The 17,327-nt window shown below is 44.0% G+C and overlaps 1 protein-coding gene across 1 annotated transcript in view; it reads left to right on the top strand.

Moving 5' to 3' along the window:
- ZFYVE26 (zinc finger FYVE-type containing 26) overlaps positions 1–17,327 on the top strand; it is a 69,954-nt gene that overhangs the window by 31,817 nt on the left and 20,810 nt on the right. Inside the window, exons 23-35 of the mRNA XM_066632809.1 lie at positions 573–677; positions 974–1,096; positions 2,493–2,669; positions 3,073–3,319; positions 3,666–3,785; positions 5,763–5,917; positions 6,111–6,280; positions 9,141–9,169; positions 9,936–10,069; positions 11,141–11,361; positions 12,863–13,010; positions 15,332–15,541; positions 16,821–17,039. Of these exons, the coding sequence (XP_066488906.1) occupies positions 573–677; positions 974–1,096; positions 2,493–2,669; positions 3,073–3,319; positions 3,666–3,785; positions 5,763–5,917; positions 6,111–6,280; positions 9,141–9,169; positions 9,936–10,069; positions 11,141–11,361; positions 12,863–13,010; positions 15,332–15,541; positions 16,821–17,039 (2,058 nt within the window). The remainder of the gene's footprint in view (positions 1–572; positions 678–973; positions 1,097–2,492; positions 2,670–3,072; positions 3,320–3,665; positions 3,786–5,762; positions 5,918–6,110; positions 6,281–9,140; positions 9,170–9,935; positions 10,070–11,140; positions 11,362–12,862; positions 13,011–15,331; positions 15,542–16,820; positions 17,040–17,327) is intronic.

Here is a 17,327-nt window from a genome sequence, read left to right as displayed (position 1 = left end):
ATACTTTGTATTTAGCTCACTTTCAGTGTAGTATAATTCCTGGACCCATGGGCAGCCCAATGCTAAGCTGCTTGGCACCCAGAAGAGTAGCAGTGCTGAAATGGCTACTGCTGCATTCTATGGGTGCTGCGGCAAACGCCGGAGTCTCCTCGGGGGAAGGGGACATTATCCCCTTCCCCCAGGTAAGGGCACAGGCCCTGCAATGGGTCTCTTCTGGCATACACCGTCTATTTTGCCAGTGCAGACTGGAGGAGCTCTGGGTTGGGCTTTTCAACCTAAAACAGAGCATAGGATCCAGCAGAGCTTCGCCAGTCCCACCCCCTCCTGCCCCGGTTCCTCCCCTGCCCTGCCCTCTCCCACTCTGTTTTGCCCACTTCCCACCTCCTCCCTGCACTGAAAGTACTCACTGCTGGCCAACACCGTGAGAGCGCTGGCTGGCCCTCCATGCAGTGCTGAGGCTCAGCGCTGGTGCTAATGGGAGTTCAGAATTGGGCCCTCAGTCTTCTTCCTTGTTCCTTACAAGAAGTAGTTTTAAGTGATTATTCAATGTCTTATTTGCTTTATTTTGTTAGATTCTAAGCCTACAGGAAGTTCCAGTGTGGCATGACTGGCAAGACCTGAAAAGAGCCTGTGCTGATGATCCCCAGGCCATCATAGGAACAATTCTGGAGGCCAAGGTGGGGCAAGGCATCTTATATTTTGTGTTGTTTCTCAGAATGTTCTTCCTTTTGCACTGTGAACCATGAATAGTTGCCTAGAAAGGTGCTTTCTCACCAACTGTTCCCATTATAGAATGGAATTCTATCTTTTACGTTCTTCTTTTCTTGGTCAATTTAGTAGTAGTTTTTCTTCTGTCTAAGAATGCATTGTTTGCAAGATTAAACAGATCTTGAATTGATTAGTCTGTCTTGATTTTCATGATTGTAGTATGAATGGCAGTAGTACAAGAAAGAGTTCTTTATCATTGTCCTAGGATTATGAATTATGTGAAGAGTGGAGTAACTTGTATCCCGTTCCAAGAGATGACTTGATCAGCCTTCACCGAGAGCACCTCCTTCACTTGCTGGAGATGGGAGACAGTGAAAAGGCCTTGCAGGTAACCATTTTTGTTCTAATATCTCTGTCTCCTAGTTGAGGATACCTAGGTTGCATCGCTAAGCTTTCCTTGCAGGTGCAGCCCACATGCTGTGATTTACTTGGTGCATTATGGGACAGGGGAGTTCCCACTTGTTTACTGCTTGTCTGAACCCTGAAAAAACATATGTCCAGGAGCTTTTGACAACTGTGGCTCCTGAGCAGACTTGCATTTCCTTTTCTAGTTGTGATATGATGATATTTGCTTACCTTACAACAATGGTTCCCAAACTTTCTCGACTGGTGGTCCCCTTGACCTACTAGGCCATTGCTGCAGCTCCCCATTAGAGCTACAATCCTATATATTGTATAGGGTGGCGGGTTTTTTGTGAGGGTTCCACAGCTCCCCTGGCTGTTTTCCTGAGGAACCACAGCTCACAGCTTGAGAACCATTGTCTTACTGGATTGTTGTAAGAACAAGATCAAGTGAAGCACTGAGCACACTCGGACACCACTGTAAAATTGTTAAATACCATTACGCTTGTTCGTTGTGTGGTCAAGAAGTGAAAGACAGGAACTTCTTTTTCTCATTGCGTAGCAGTCCTTAAGCACTTCACAAAAAGGTCCAAGTAGAAACCTTTTGTGATGACAGTGCTTATTAGCTGGTGATAAACAAAGGATCATTTGGCACATTAAAGATTAACAGATACATTGTGTCTGTCTATGCTTTCTTATTGCATATACACAAAGAGGACTAAGTGCCTAATCCTATCCATCTTTCTAGTGCTGGTGCAGCCATGCCAATGGGGCATGCGCTGCATCCTGTGGTGGTGGGGCAGTCACAGAGGCCTCCTCAGGATATGGGAATACTTTTTCTCTTACCTCGGGGCTGCCATGTGGCTCCAACGGTGCTGGAAAGTTATAGGATTGGACCCTAAGAGAAATAATTGTAGGTAATGGAGCCAAAAGGCCAGAAAATGCAAGAGGGAGCAGTCAGCGACCAATCTGTGACTAAGCACAACGACCGTTTACAATAGCAGCATTTGGCAATAACACAATTGTCTTGGCTTTGCTTATGTTCCTTGTAGAATGAGAAAGAACCTTGGTCTTGATGTGAATGATAAGAAACATTGAAGTGTTAAGACCAAAGAAACATTTCAATTGGTGTTTAGTGTTTTAAACATTTGTGTTCTACAACATTTTTAACCAAACTTCAGTGTTAACTTGCAGTTTGTGTACAGTTGGAAATGTGATGGTCAGTTTTGCTATGCTTTCTCTGACATACACAGTGCTACTTTGAAGTAAAAAGATATCTGAATATGGAAGAAGAATCTTGTGTTTATTACAAAAGCCTGTTACTCACTCTAGCATTTCACTGTGTATAATGTGTCTATCTATGCACATGAATCTCTCTGTAGCTCTTACAAAGAATAGAAGACCCACATGTTCAGCTTGACATAAGTGAACAGTGTCTTGATAAACATCCCAGCTTGGCAGCTTCTCACTTCCTTGCTGATTACCTCACAACACACTTCTACAAGCACCTAACAATTATGCGCCACAATGAAATTCAGGCTCTGTACATGGGATCAAAGGTAAACAGAAGCAACATTTTCATCTATGAAAACTGATGAATATTATATTATACTGAATACTATATTTAGGATAATTGACTGTTATGCTAAAATGAGTTGCATGTACCCAGTTTCTTCTGGTGAAGAAATTCAGACTGAAATTCTGAGCTTCTAGACCAAGTAGGATTTTCCTTTTTCATCCATAATATTCCTGCATTAACTGTATAATACTGGGCAAAAACTAGCTTCAGAGCATAGACAGAGTGCAAATTTTCTTCTATTACATGTGAAGATGAAGCATACTTTGTCACAGACTGTCATCCTATGTGTGGTTTTTATTTTTTACATTACAGTATTGGGAAGGATGGGGGGGTCAATTTCATGTCTCAAATAACATTAATTCTTTGCCTCCTGGTGCCCCAAGGTGCTACTGACTCTTCCTGAGCCTTACCGTGCTAGCTACTCCCATCTGTCCTGCAAGCCACTCCTCATGCTGGAACAGCTCTTGATGAACATGAAAGTAGATTGGGCAGCTGTGGCCATACAGACCCTACACCAGCTCTTGGTTGGACAAGAGATAGGCTTCACTGTGGAAGATGTGGACACTTTGCTCTCCAAGTATGCAGGGAAAGCCCTGGACTTTCCTTTCTCACTAAAAGAAAAGAGATCAGGTGACTACATTCCAATAAATACATGTGGTCTATGTGCTTATTCGTCAAATGTCACAGATTCTCAGCCTGGAAGATGATGAGGGTATGCAGGCTACAGCCACCATCATAATGTGTTTGTTGCTGTGAGATTTGGGAACCTGGGAAAGGAGCAGTTAGTAATTTTCCTTAAGATGCTGCACTTTTGTTGATCACCTTCTAAGCAGCTGTAGTCACTTGTGTCACATGAACTCATCTCATTTTGAGCTAATTTTTTTTGTCTGCTGCTATGAGTGGATTATTCTAATCTTCCTCTTTTTGTAGAAGATATTGGTCAGTCATTTTTAACTGTTTTTTCTTTTTGTCCTAGATTCTGTGATTCAGATTCAAGAGAGTCTGTATCGAGTATTTGAGTCTGATACTTTGTCTAAATCTGAATCAACAGACCTCTCTCCTACTAGTTTACCTGGTGAAGGAAAAAGGTCTAATGGTGAGGCTCTTAATACTTGGTGCTTGTTTCTCTTTGCTCCCCCTCTCTAGGTTTCTTTTCTGCTCCTCTTTTTTTTGTTTTTTGTTTGTTTAAGCCACATGGTATTCTGTTTTAAGTTTCTCTGTAAACAAGAAGTATACTAAAGCTGTTGCAAAATGAATGTTTGGTTTGTATTAAGACCACCATTGGCTACAGTGTGTGTGTGTGTGTGTGTGTGTGTGTGTGTGGCTCTGTCTCAAGAGAGGGGCTCTTGTACTTCAGTCTCAGAACTATATTACTGGTATGCCAACATTCTCTGGAATGCCAAAAGAGGAGCTGTGAGGCCTGGCCTTTCATCTTTCATATTCCATAGAAATTTGGTAGCATGAGCATGAAGCAACTTCAGAGAGCATCAGTAGCATGTGACTCACTAGAGTTGACAGTTGCTTATTATTATTTATTATTAATAACAATATCAACAACAAGAGTATTTACATACCACTTTTCAACAAAAAGTTCACAAAGTGGTTTACAAAGGAAAATCAAATGACTAGCCACAAACCTCTTTTGGAAACCAAAACGTTTGTTCTCTTAGGTCAAAGAAGACGTCTTAGGGACCAATCCTATCCAACTTTACAGTGCTGATGCAGCTGCAATGAAACCCGAGGGTAAGGAAACAAACATTGCCTTACCTTGAGGAAGCCTCTGTGACTGGCCCCCCACCACAGGATGCACTGCACACCCTGTTGGCACTGCTACATCAGTACTGAAAAGTTGGATAGGATTTGGCCCCTCATCAGGTTGTTTTGCTCTGAACGTTTGCTTTTTAAAATATAAATAGCAGCTCCTAAGACGGGTGTCAAGCATAAGGCCCAGGGGCCAGATGCGATCTCCAGAAGCTTTTCATCCAGTCCTCAGGCTCTTAACTGCTGAGGTGTTACAGCTGAAATGGCAGCCACATGAAAATGGGGGTTTCCCAAATCTTGAAATATGATCAAGATTTGCGTACTTTCTCTTCTGTCATTTGCGGTTAATGAGTTTCTGTATGACAACAGGGTCTGATTTATGGCCATTAGCTGCTCAATGATGTCACTTTCTGCTTAATGACATCACTTCTGGCCCTCAGCTGGAGCCCTGAATGTTAACTTCGGCCCTCTGTATGAATTGACACCCCTGTCCTAGGAGTTCTGATCATGGTGTTCAGAGGGAGAGATTTCATGCTTTGCCTTGCGCCACAGATCCAGTTGTGCCTAGCTCTACATCACAGTTGCCATTTACATTATTTAAATGACAAAACAAAATGGTTAATGTCATGTCTCGTTTGTTCAGAGTTCAAGTATACAAAAGCATGCTCTACTAGCATCCAGTGTTGCATTCAATAATGCTGTAGAAGTTGCTGGGTGGCTTTGACCCTGATTGGAAAACCCTCTGTTATGCTTCTTGTTCCATCATAAAGCTCTTTTCGGTTGAAGAGAGTGTGTTTGCAGTCTCCTCACTCCTGTTATACTTTACAGTGCTTACCCATTTGTGGGAATGGAAAGGACACAAGAACTCTCTCCTACATCCTTACCCTTAAAACAAGATTCCTGTGGCTAGAGATTTCCAAGCCTCCAGGTGTCCTGGAATAAGCCATTTGTTTGACCTTGGGGGAGGGGGTAGAGGCTGGCAGTAACTTCACAGTGCTCTCACCCCACCAATGTAAATACTCATGTAGGTTCTCATGGGAAAGATGCTGGGGCCTGCATTTTGTTTGGATAACAACATTGGTACTCTTTTTTTCAGGAACCAGTTGTATCAAGTGTCACTAACTTAGGTGGTATGCATTTTGCACGGTGACTGTATACCTGTATATGAAAAGTGTTATCCCTTGGTAACTACTGTACCATGTTTGCCTTCTCTATTAGCAGGTGTTGATGTGAGAATGTCCTGTGCTTTACCTAGTCATTTTAGGCTAGCTATAGTTCAATTCCCCATTGTGTTTTTATTTCGTTCTTTAAGAAAAGACATGTTCTTCCAGTCCAAGAGAGAGAAGCCCCCAACGAACCGTTTCCCTTCAGGAGTTTATACCACCTGAGAAACCGCCTCCGAAACAGCAATGGATTCCAGATGAAAATGAAGTCACATGCATGGTTTGCAAAACAGGTTTCACTATGGTAAGGAAGGACTTGGACTGTAGCTGAAGCTCTTGAATAAGTGTGTGTTGAAAGGCAGCAGGGCAGCTTGTACCAATTTTGGCAGTTATGTTTGTCGCTGCCTCCCAAAGACTTTGAATTTATATTTCGTGAATGAGAGAAATTATGGCCGCTGGTGTTTAAACAGCTTGTGCTCTCTCCCTCTTGTCAACAGTTTAATAGACGGCATCACTGCAGACGTTGTGGGAGGTTGGTCTGCAGTTCCTGTTCTACCAAGAAAATGGTGGTTGAAGGTTGTAGAGAAAGCCCAGCTCGTGTGTGTGACCAGTGCTTCAATTATTACAACAAGGAGGGTTCAACCGCATCTCTCCAAGATACAGAAGAGTGTGTAAACTTTTTAAATTCAATGTATTTGAAATGGTGGTCTCAGAAATCGGAGTGCAAACATTTTTAGTCAACATGATATTCAACTGGTTCAGGGTTTTTTTTTTGTCTTGAAACAGTAATCGGAGGGCCTTTGGGGAATCTGGGAGTTCTAGCTGGTGGCTGATTCTCTCCCAGCTCGATAATACCTTAGTTTCCAAAGGCCTGTAGCCAGTTCTCCTGCGGGATGTTCTCACTGTCTGTTCTGTTTCCCAGAAAATAAGACCTACCCCGTAAATAAGACCTAGTGTGTTTTTTGAGAATTGCTGAAATATAAGACCTACCCCGAAAATAAGACCTAGTTGTGATCAGGGCCGGGATGGGGGGGGCAGAAGGGGTCCTCAGGCAGGGGCGGGTAGACAAAGTGACCAGGAATGCTGCACTCCTGTGCACGCCACCTAGAAAGCGCCTGCTGTGCTGCCTAGGGCAGAGGACGCTGAGGAGGAGCTGAGGCTTTAAAGGGACTGACTTCTGAAAAAAATAAGACCTACCCTGAAAAAATAATAATAATAATAACAGTATTTATATACCGCTTTTCAACTAAAAGTTCACAAAGCGGTTTACAGAGAAAAATCAAATAACTAAATGGCTCCCTGTCCCAAAAGGGCTCACAATCTAAAAAGAGCTATAAGACCTAGTGTGTTTTTTTGAGCCAAAAAAAAATTTAAGACAGTGTCTTATTTGGGGGGAAACACGGTCTTAGCTCAGTGGCAAAGTCTTTGTAAAATTTGGCCTTGCTGAAGAATCAAGAATCTATACAGTTTCTTGGCCACATATGAATGGCAATTCAGCGTATGAGAGTGGAAGAAAGCAGTTGTGAGAATTTGAATAATGTGTATTTGTTAATTTGTTGGTTGGTCCTTGATCAGATGATGTTCATCCCGGTGGTGATCCTAGCTCCAGTGCCACCCAGGGCCATGACCGCAAGCTGCCACCCCCCACTGGCCAGACTACCACCCCCGCCTTCCTTCTGGAGGCCTGGGGAGGTGGTACACTGACTCCCCAACACTCATAAGAACATAAGAACAGCCCCACTGGATCAGGCCATGGGCCCATCTAGTCCAGCTTCCTGTATCTCACAGCGGCCCACCAAATGCCCCAGGGAGCACACCAAATAACAAGAGACCTCATTCTGGTGCCCTCCCTTGCATCTGGCATTCTGACATAGCCCATTTCTAAAATCAGGAGGTTGCACATGTACATCATGGCTTGTAACCCGTAATGGATTTTTCCTCCAGAAACTTGTCCAATTGCCTTTTAAAGGCGTCCAGTCCAGACGCCATCACCACATCCTGTGGCAAGGAGTTCCACACATCAACCACATGCTGAGTAAAGAAATATTTTCTTTTGTCTGTTTTAACTCTCCCAACACTCAATTTTAGTGGATGTCCCCTGGTTCTGGTGTTATGTGAGAGTGTAAAGAGCATCTCTCTATCCACTCTGTCCATCCCCTGCATAATTTTGTATGTCTCAATGATTTCCCCCCTCAGGCGCTTCTTTTCTAGGCTGAAGAGGCCCAAACGCTGTAGCCTTTCCTCATAAGGAAGGTGCCCCACCCAGTAATCATCTTAGTTGCTCTCTTTTGCACCTTTTCCATTTCCACTATGTCTTTTTTGAGATGCAGCGACCAGAACTGGACACAATACTCCAGGTGTGGCCTTACCATAGATTTGTACAACGGCATTATAATATTAGCCGTTTTGGTCTCATTTTCTAATGATCCCAAGCATAGAATTGGCCTTCTTTACTGCTGCCGCACATTGAGTCAACACTTTCATCGACCTGTCCACCACCACTCCAAAAGCATCGCTTCCAGGTTCACAGAGGAAACTGGAAGTTGTGTTTTACTGCCCTTAGAAGGCATTCTGAGGGCTAGGGAAGCCTCCCTGGCTCTCAGAATACCTTACATGGGCATAAAAATGTCGATTCGAGTTTCCTCTGTGAAACCGGATATGATGTTTTTCGATCCTCCGAGGGTTTTCCAAGGTATTTGGAGGGTCAGGGAGGCAGTGTGCTGCTTCCACAGCCCTTAGAATCTCTCAGGGAAGGCCCTCAGATTGGTATGCCGGCTGACTAAGTGCTACAGGGAGGGGTAGATGGTGGCACTGGGCTTCTTCCCCAAGTCTGGTGCCCAGGGCACTTGTCCCCCTTGCCCCTCCCCAGGTACACCACAGGCTCATTGTTATTCACTTTTACTTTCCCCTCATTATTTTGTGCTGTTTTTTGTTGGAGATATCCCTCTGTCTACTGTTTTATACATGGGTTTCCCCTCTCCTTATGTTTGTGGGGAGAAGTTGTCTGAAATAATGGTAACTTGGAAATGCCACATAGCAAAAGAAATTTGCTATCATAAAAAAAAAAATGTGACAAGTCAGGAGATCAAACACCATTCTGGGGTCTGTGGTGCCTTATGAGTTCATCTGTAGAATGGTATGATCAAGATAATGGCATCCTCACTATAGGAACTTTATAGAAAGGATGTGCTCGTTAGCGGGAGTAAGTTGCATAATAAGGTTCACCACAGTCTTTGTGCTATGGAGTTGACTTGAGTGCTTGTAAAGGCTACATAAACTAGAGAATGACATACATGACCCAGTTTCACTCTACAAGCAAGCACTTTATTTCTGTGTTTGGTTCTCATTCCACTCTACAGGAAGTTATTGGGATATTTATTAGTGGGGCAACAAGTTTATGTATGTGAAGATAAGAAAAGTAGATAACTGTTATAAAAATGCTTCTGATGTCGATTTTTATTTTATTAACTTTTTGACACATGTTGGATTGGGTATGAAGCATCTTCCGTATTCTTTTTCTCTTATAGTGCAAAAGAAAAGGATCAGGATGAAGAAGGTGAGGAGAAAAGTGATCTGTTAGCATACACTAGGAGGCTAAGTTCATGAGTTTCCACATCTTTACTCTTAGTGTATGCCTGTGAACAGCATAGAATCAGTGGGGAAAAAAGTCCTGTGGCATCTCCAAATACATTATGGCCTGAACTTGCTAGTTTGTGTTGTTGTAAAACTAACGTAACTATCTTTCTCTAAGAAAGAAGAAATCCTTCCACCTATTATTTGGCGCAGTTACTTACTGAAAAATTCTGCATGCTTAGGGAGCCAAGTCATGGTTCTTCAGGCATGAATAAAAGACCCCTAAGGGATGAAATCTTGTAACACTTGTAGATAGTTTACTGATTCTGTAAAGATGATCATTTTCTGCTGAGCGGCTTCAGCTTCTTGTGGCAAAAAGTAACTTGTAACTGAATCATCTACACACTTGCTCAGAATACGTCCCACTATGTTCATTGAGGCTACTCCCAGGAAAATGTGTATAGAACACTTAAGTCTTCCTGAGTCTTCCTTTTAGTGCCCCCCCCCCCATAGGGCTAGGGTGCAGAGTTAAACGGTGAAGTGAAACTTTCAAGAACAGGAAAAAATAATACTTGGAAGTACAATATCTCATTTCAATAACTGGAACATTTTGCTAATTCTTCATATTTAGGGAAGGAAAACCCATCACAATAGAAGCCTTTAATTCCTTTCTTGTACTGTTTCTTCCACCGGAAGCATTTTTGTGGCTTCTCCTTTTAAATTCTTCATTTTTGTTTCTGTTATGGCAGTGAAGACCTCTGATAAAAAACGTTCGGATTACTCTACGATGGTGCAGATCCCAAAGATGACTGAACTTGAGTGGCTTCTTTCTTTGAGAGAAGAAGAGAATGAAATTGTGCGCAGCGAGTTTTATTACGAACAGGTAAAGCCCTTATTGGGAGGAAACTGACTTTTTTTAATAGCAGGAGTAAGACAAATGGGGGGGGGAAGGGAGATGTGTGCAAGGAGAGATGAAGCAGAAAAAAACCCAAGAATTGCTTAAGAACATAAGAACGGCCCCACTGGATCAGGCCATAGGCCCATCTAGTCCAGCTTCCTGTATCTCACAGCGGCCCACCAAATGCCCCAGGGAGTACACCAGATAACAAGAGACCTCATTCTGGTGTTCTCCCTTGCATCTGGCCTTCTGACATAGCCCATTTCTAAAATCAGGAGGTTGCGCATACACATCATGGCTTGTACCCTGTAATGGATTTTTCCTCCAGAAACTTGTCCAATCCCCTTTTAAAGGCGTCCAGGTCAGTTGCCATCACCACATCCTGTGGCAAGGAGTTCCACAGACCAACCACACGCTGAGTAAAGAAATATTTTCTCTTGTCTGTTCTAACTCCCCCAACACTCAATTTTAGTGGATGTCCCCTGGTTCTGGTGTTATGTGAGAGTGTAAAGAGCATCTCCCTATCCACTCTGTCCATCCCCTGCATAATTTTGTATGTCTCAATCATGTCCCCCCTCAGGCGCCTCTTTTCTAGGCTGAAGAGGCCCAAACGCCGTAGCCTTTCCTCGTAAGGAAGGTGCCCCAGCCCCGTAATCATCTTAGTCGCTCTCTTTTGCACCTTAATATGTGCTCTCTTTTGCACTTCTTAATATGCCTAAGAATATGCTAGGGGGACACAGTGCTGGGGGTGGTGGCAGTGGGAGGAAGGATGGAGATACTTTTCAAAAACAGGAATGTTGCTGAAAACTGCAGTTAAGACTTCTCTTGTATTAAATATGCTTGCTCTAGCCCATTCAGATCCCATGCAGATTTATTTGCAGATTTATTATAATGTCACCTTGTGGATTTAAGGGGGGAAAGTCAAACTTTGATTCTGCTTCTCTGTATTTTGTGCCCGATCTCATGACTTAGAGCAAAACTAGTTTAGCTGAAGCTCCTAGCCTCAAAATGGCCTGGCTTTTGCATCTGCTCTTCTTTTCCTCTTCTCGTGTTCAGGCTCCCAGTGCTTCCTTGTGTATTGCCATCTCCAATCTGCACTCAGACAGCATAGCCTGTGGTCACTTGTTGATAGATCACTGCTGCAAACTTTCGCGAGGCCTGACAAACCCTGAAGTGGATGCTGGCCTTCTCACAGATATCATGAAACAACTGCTTTTTAGTGCGAAAATGATGTTTGTAAAAGCTGGAAGGAGCCAAGATTTAGCTCTTTGTGACAGGTAAATTGCCAGTAGTTCTTCTGAAATGTCTCAGCATGAAAGACTTGTATGGTAATGCTGATATAGCCACAGCAGCCTCTTGCATGAGGCAGGTAGACAAGGTCCTTGCTCCTGAACTGTGTGTCATTAGTACTTCCATAGTTAATTATCAGATACTGGGCATGTGGATGTGCCATCATAGATGGCTGCATCATGGCAGAAACAGCTGAAGGTAGAATGTTAGTGAAATCCCTTATTGTTCTCTGTCTCGAGTCATTTTCTTACTGTGCCAGTTTTATGTGGTGTTACCATGTACAATGCTAGTGCCAGGTTGCTGTTGCCACTGGGACAAAGCCCTGCACTTTGGTCCCCCACAGTGACCCCCACTTGCTCTTGATGATATTGTTTCCTGATAGCACTACCGCTGGTACTGACAATTCAAGGATTAACTCATATGCAGTCCACTTTTACCGTGTTTCCCCGAAAATAAGACCTACCCTGAAAATAAGACCTAGTGTGTTTTTTGAGAATTGCTGAAATAATAATAATAATAATAATATACAGTATTTATATACCGCCTTTCTTGGTCTTTATTCAAGACTTTATTCAAGGCGGTTTACACAGGCAGGCTTATTAAATCCACGCAGGGATTTTTACAAATTGAAAGAAGGTTCTCTCTTTCAAGAACCACCACATTCAAGCTGTTACACTCCGATCTGGTTTAACATTCTGGCCTCCATCCTCCCACGCTCCGAGCAGATGGAACAGCTCAGCTGCAGCTTGCCAGCTGCTTCAAGGTCGCACGGTGCCGGTGGCCTCGAACTGGCGACCTTGTGGATGTTAATCTTCAGGCAAATGGAGGCTCTACCCTCTAGACCAGACCTCCTGCCCTGAAATATAAGACCTACCCCAAAAATAAGACCTAGTTGTGACCAGGGCCGGGATGGGGGGGGGGAAGGGGTCCTCGGGCGGGGGCAGGTGGACAATGTGACCGGGAATGCTGCACTCCCATGCGCGCCACCAAGAAAGCGCCTGCTGTGCTGCCTTGGGCAGAGGACGCTGAGGAGGAGCTGAGGCGGAAAGCAGCAAGTGAGGCAACACTGTCTACCAGGCTCTGAGGCTCTCCACACATTCCAGGGAGTAAGTCCCATTAACTATAAAGGGACTGACTTCTGAATAGGCAGACAGGCAGTACATTGTTGTACATTTAAAAAAAAAAAGACCTACGCCAAAAATACGACCTAGTGCGTTTTTTTGAGCCAAAAAAATAGAAGACTGTCTTTTCGGGAAACACGGTACATACATTAGTATTTATATACCAGTTTTCTCTGTTTTTACACAGCATTTAAGGAACTTTACATAGGCAAGCTAATCTAAACCAGTTTTTCAATGGGGTTTTTACAGTTCTGTGGGCTTCCTGATGTGAATCCTTGAACCCAAACCCGGATAGCAAAATTGGCTTTAGTATGTCCTATATTGAATTTAACACTATTGTGTGAATCTTTTGTTATCCCTTGAACAGTTACATCAGCAAAGTGGATGTGTTGAACATTTTAGTTGCTGCGACATATCGTCATGTACCATCTCTGGATCAGATACTACAGCCTGCAGCAGTTACAAGGCTAAGGAATCGACTTTTGGAAGCAGAATACTATCAACTAGCTGTAGAGGTAACTCACTAGGAGGAAAGTGATTGTTGAGCATTATCTTATTTAGAATGAACTATGAGCTTCTATTCTGAACATGAATCCCATATAGCTGCGGTTTTCAAACTCTCCGGGAGTTTGAAACCTGCAGTAAGTCTTTGAGGGCGTGGGGGGAGACAGCAGGGGCCAGGGGGAAGGCAGCAACACAATCCCCAGGATTGCGTCGCTCAGGGGGCTGCAGGGACTGGGGTGCACCCTCCAGTCCCTGCAGCAGCCATCCCTGTGCGTGGGGAGCCCTGTGCGAGCACCTGCAGGGCAGCACAGGTCAGGGAAAGGGAGAGTGGAGTGATCTACTCTGCCTCCGCAAAAGCGGAAGCGGAGCACAATCGCCCCACTCTCCCTTTCCCTGACCTGGGGCGCCCTGCAGTCGCTCGCGCAGGGCTCCCCGCACACAGGGACGGCTGCTGCAGGGATTGGAGAGTGCACCCCAGTCCCTGAAGCCCTGTCAGAAGGGAAAGCGGAGTGATCGTGCTCTGCTTCCGGTTTTGCGGAGCGGGGTGTGATTGCTCTGCTTTCACTTTCCCTGACCTGGGGAGCCCTGCCGAAGGTTGCGCGGGCTCCCTGCACCCCCGGGAGGCTGCAGGAAGTTTGGGCAAGTGCACCCAACCCCCTGCAGCCCCCTGAAGGGCGCGATCCTGTGGATCGCACCGCTGCTTGCCCCATCTCCTGGCTGCCCCTGCCCCTTAAGGGGGCAGAGGCCAGGACCCACAGGCTGGGGCATCATGGTACCCCAGTTTGAATACCACTGCCTTATAACATTATTCTGTTTTCTACATGGAGCTCTGTGTAAGAGAAAACAATTATGGTGGTACTTTCAGGTGCATCCTGTTTCTTCCCCCACAAGAAATTAGAGATTGACCCATTAGGCTTTTCTGGCTTTGATTCTGTGGTTTATAAGACCTTGGGGGGAAAAAGGGTCCTACTCAGTACTATAATTGTGTTGTATAAAAGTGGGGTGGCGAGGAGAGGGGAGGATTGTCTTATTTTGCTATATTTTTAAAGATTGGGAAGTTTTTACATTTCTTTTAAAAATTTTTAGAAACAAACCTTTTCTAGGTATGTAATCAGAAAGTTCAAATATCCTAGGGGCTAACCAATCTTTATAGCATTATAACATTGATAAAACATTAACAGTAGACTATCTAAACTTGTAGACTTGTCCACTTTGAGATGAGCAATTTACCAGTCCGTTTCCTGTAACATCATAAGAGTACATGCATGCATCGCTTAACAACGGACTGCTTATATGACGGTAGTCAAAGCACAACAAAGAGGCTCTTAATGAGTCACTCAGAATTCCCATAGCTTCCAGCAGAGTGTCTTAATGAGGCTCAACAACAAAGAGACTCTTAATGCAGAGAAGTGGCAATCTATCTCCAGTTACCTGTGCAGCCAGCTAGTGTCTGGCAGGCACTAGATTGGGCTGAGTGTTCACTTAACAACCTAATTGCATAACAATGAAAATTGGAGACTGTAACACCGTCATTAAGTGATACATACCAGTATTCAGTTTCTGATTATCATCCTCCATAAATTTCAGAATCATGAGTTTATTAAGGAATTCCATAATTTTTTGTTTGTAAGGTTGCCCTGAGCTATATAAGAGTGTGAAAAGATAGAAATTATTTTCTAATCTTGTCAGACTTGTTTATCAGTTCGCTTGAGGAGTTTCTTTAATTCCAAGATAATATTCTCTCCTTTTTCTTAGCTATTTGCTATGCTAAGAAGGTTAAGTTTTTAGCTTTCATTAGAATAGTGGTTCCAAACCTTTAGGAGCCCGCGGACCACTGAGGCAAAAATTGGAATTGTCACAGACCAGATGTGACTGAGCTGTCTGGTCTCCGTCCTCGCTGGTGGCCCATTTCCCAAGGACACCCCCACGGACTATCAGAGAGGATGGAAAATGAACCGCCCACAGCCATAACTGATACTTCAGTGACTGGGGGCAGTCCATTCTCTGCCCTCTTTGGTGATCTGTGGGAGATTGCTTGCTTGGTGAGACACTGGAAATGAGCAAAGGGGATTTTTTTTCTGAGGCCTCATGGACCACAGGTTCTTGCAGACTACCTGTGATCCACAGACTTGTGTGGTTTGTGGACCAGAGATTGGGAACCATTGCATTAGAGAAAATTATTTCAAAAATATTGCAGAATTATAGTTTACAATTGTACAAAATCAATTCAATTCACAATTTCTTTTCCTTCAGAAAACAAGTTGACTATCTAAGGCTTAAGGGGATGTTGATCTGTCTTGTCTTTGACTGTTTTCTGTAACTTACTTTTTAGGTTTCTACAAAAACTGGCTTGGATCCAGCTGGAGCGTGGCATGCATGGGGCATGGCTTGTCTTAAAGCAGGTAATCTGTCTGCTGCCAGAGAGAAATTCAGCCGCTGCCTAAAGCCACCTCTAGATTTGAACCAGCTAAATTCAGGCTCAAGATTGGTCCAAGATGTGATACAGTATCTGGAGTCCACGGTGAAGCCTATTCTCTCTGTGGTAAGAATCTAACCTTTCCCCTTACTCTTAGATTGGATTCAGGCTGCTGGTAGCTGTGCTGTGGCCTCTTAAAAATTTAGCATGTGGCTGGTCTAACCATGTGGCAAAGCAGTAATCTGTTATCACATAAGCTCCCAGTTATGCTCCTAGACTGGTTTCTGAATTCAGAGAAATAAAGACCATGGTAACATCCATGTAACTGTTGCCAGAAAATTAACAAATTTATTTCAGCATATGTTCTATAGTCCACTCGATCAGATAGATTTAGTAAAATCCCTGGTGGCTGCATCTGATGAAGTAGACCAGGGGTTCGCAAAGTGTGCCCCATGATGCTTTAGGGCAGGGGTCTCCAAACCCTGGCCTCGGGGCCGGATGCGGCCCACAGCAAGCCTCCGTCTGGCCCACTGCCAACCTCTTGTTCCTGAAAGCCTCTGACCCACTCAACAGAACGTGACCAGAACTGTGCTTTCATTGTGTCTGGAGGGTGTTCTGAGGGCCAGAGAGGTTGAATGAATGAGCACATTCGTTCATTTATTCACTCATCTAAGTGCCATCTCTTATTTATTTAAATTTTATATTTAAATTTTTCCCCCGGCCCTCCATGCCACACCAGATGTTTGATGCGGCCCACTAGCCAAAAAGTTTGGAGACCCCTGCTTTAGGGCATCATGGCACACTCACATGGGCACTGTGGGCTTCCCTGATGGCCCCTCCCATATGTTTCCCTGGGTCCACCATCTTGAAACTTGTGAGATTCAAGGTGGCAGTGCCCAAATCTCATGAGATTTGAGTGCCACCATGTTGGATCTCAGGAAATCTTGCTATATTTGGGTGCCACCATCTTGAATTTTATGAGATTTTGCAAGATCCAAGATGGTGGCACCTGGCTGATCCAGAAAGAAGAGGCTGTGGTGGCTTCATGACCCAGGTTAGTTTAGGAACCACTGAAATAGACTGTAGCCCAGAGAGGCTTTATGCTGAAACGGATTAGTTCACCTTTGGTGTACTATAAGGCTTTGTTGTGGTTGTCATATATTTAGATGCCTGTGCATAACATGGAGCCTTAAACATTTCAAAGGCATCACCAGAGTTGCTCTTGCTATGAATGACTGCTTCTGCTGTAGGAGAAGTCTTAGAGATCCTCTGTTCCTTGAAGATGCTTCTGCGATTTAGAGAGAGGGAACTACATAGTAAACAGTGCCTATTTGGTTGAAACCACACAGTGAGGCATGACCTTTGTTTCTACAAGACAATGGCTTTTGATTCTCGTCCTTAACAGCCAGATGATGACTATTTTGCCACTCTGAGGGAACTGGAAGCAGTGCTGAGGACACGAAGCTTATCACTGGAGATGATACCTGATGGGAAGATTCAACACAACAGCTACTATCAAGAGTGCCTCTTTTATTTACACAATTACGGCACCAATCTAGCTATCATTGGTTTTTACATGAGGCATGACTGCATGAGAGAAGCACTGCTGCATTTGTTAAATAAGGTAAGTCATGCAGCCTCTTTCATCTGATGTTTTCTGGCATGAACGTAGGTAAGAATCTGAGAAGTAGCTTTTAAGGACCTGTACTTTTAAGCACCATATTTAGTCCCAGCTAAGGGGTCTAAATGTTAGTTGCTTTATTTGGCCCTGCATATATGTTTGTGAACATAAATAGCAGTGGTGGGGTTTGGGGCTAATCTCGATCAGGAATGTGGTGTGGAAGGTTTGTAACCCTCAGTCCAGTCAGAGCCCCCAGAGACTACTTATTTATATTTCAAAAAACAGCACATG

Source organism: Tiliqua scincoides, chromosome 1 (assembly GCF_035046505.1).
Source record: "Tiliqua scincoides isolate rTilSci1 chromosome 1, rTilSci1.hap2, whole genome shotgun sequence".
In the NCBI taxonomy this organism is placed as follows: domain Eukaryota; kingdom Metazoa; phylum Chordata; class Lepidosauria; order Squamata; family Scincidae; genus Tiliqua; species Tiliqua scincoides.
Note: the sequence above shows the minus strand (reverse complement) of the source record. Positions and strands in the feature narration are given on the sequence as shown.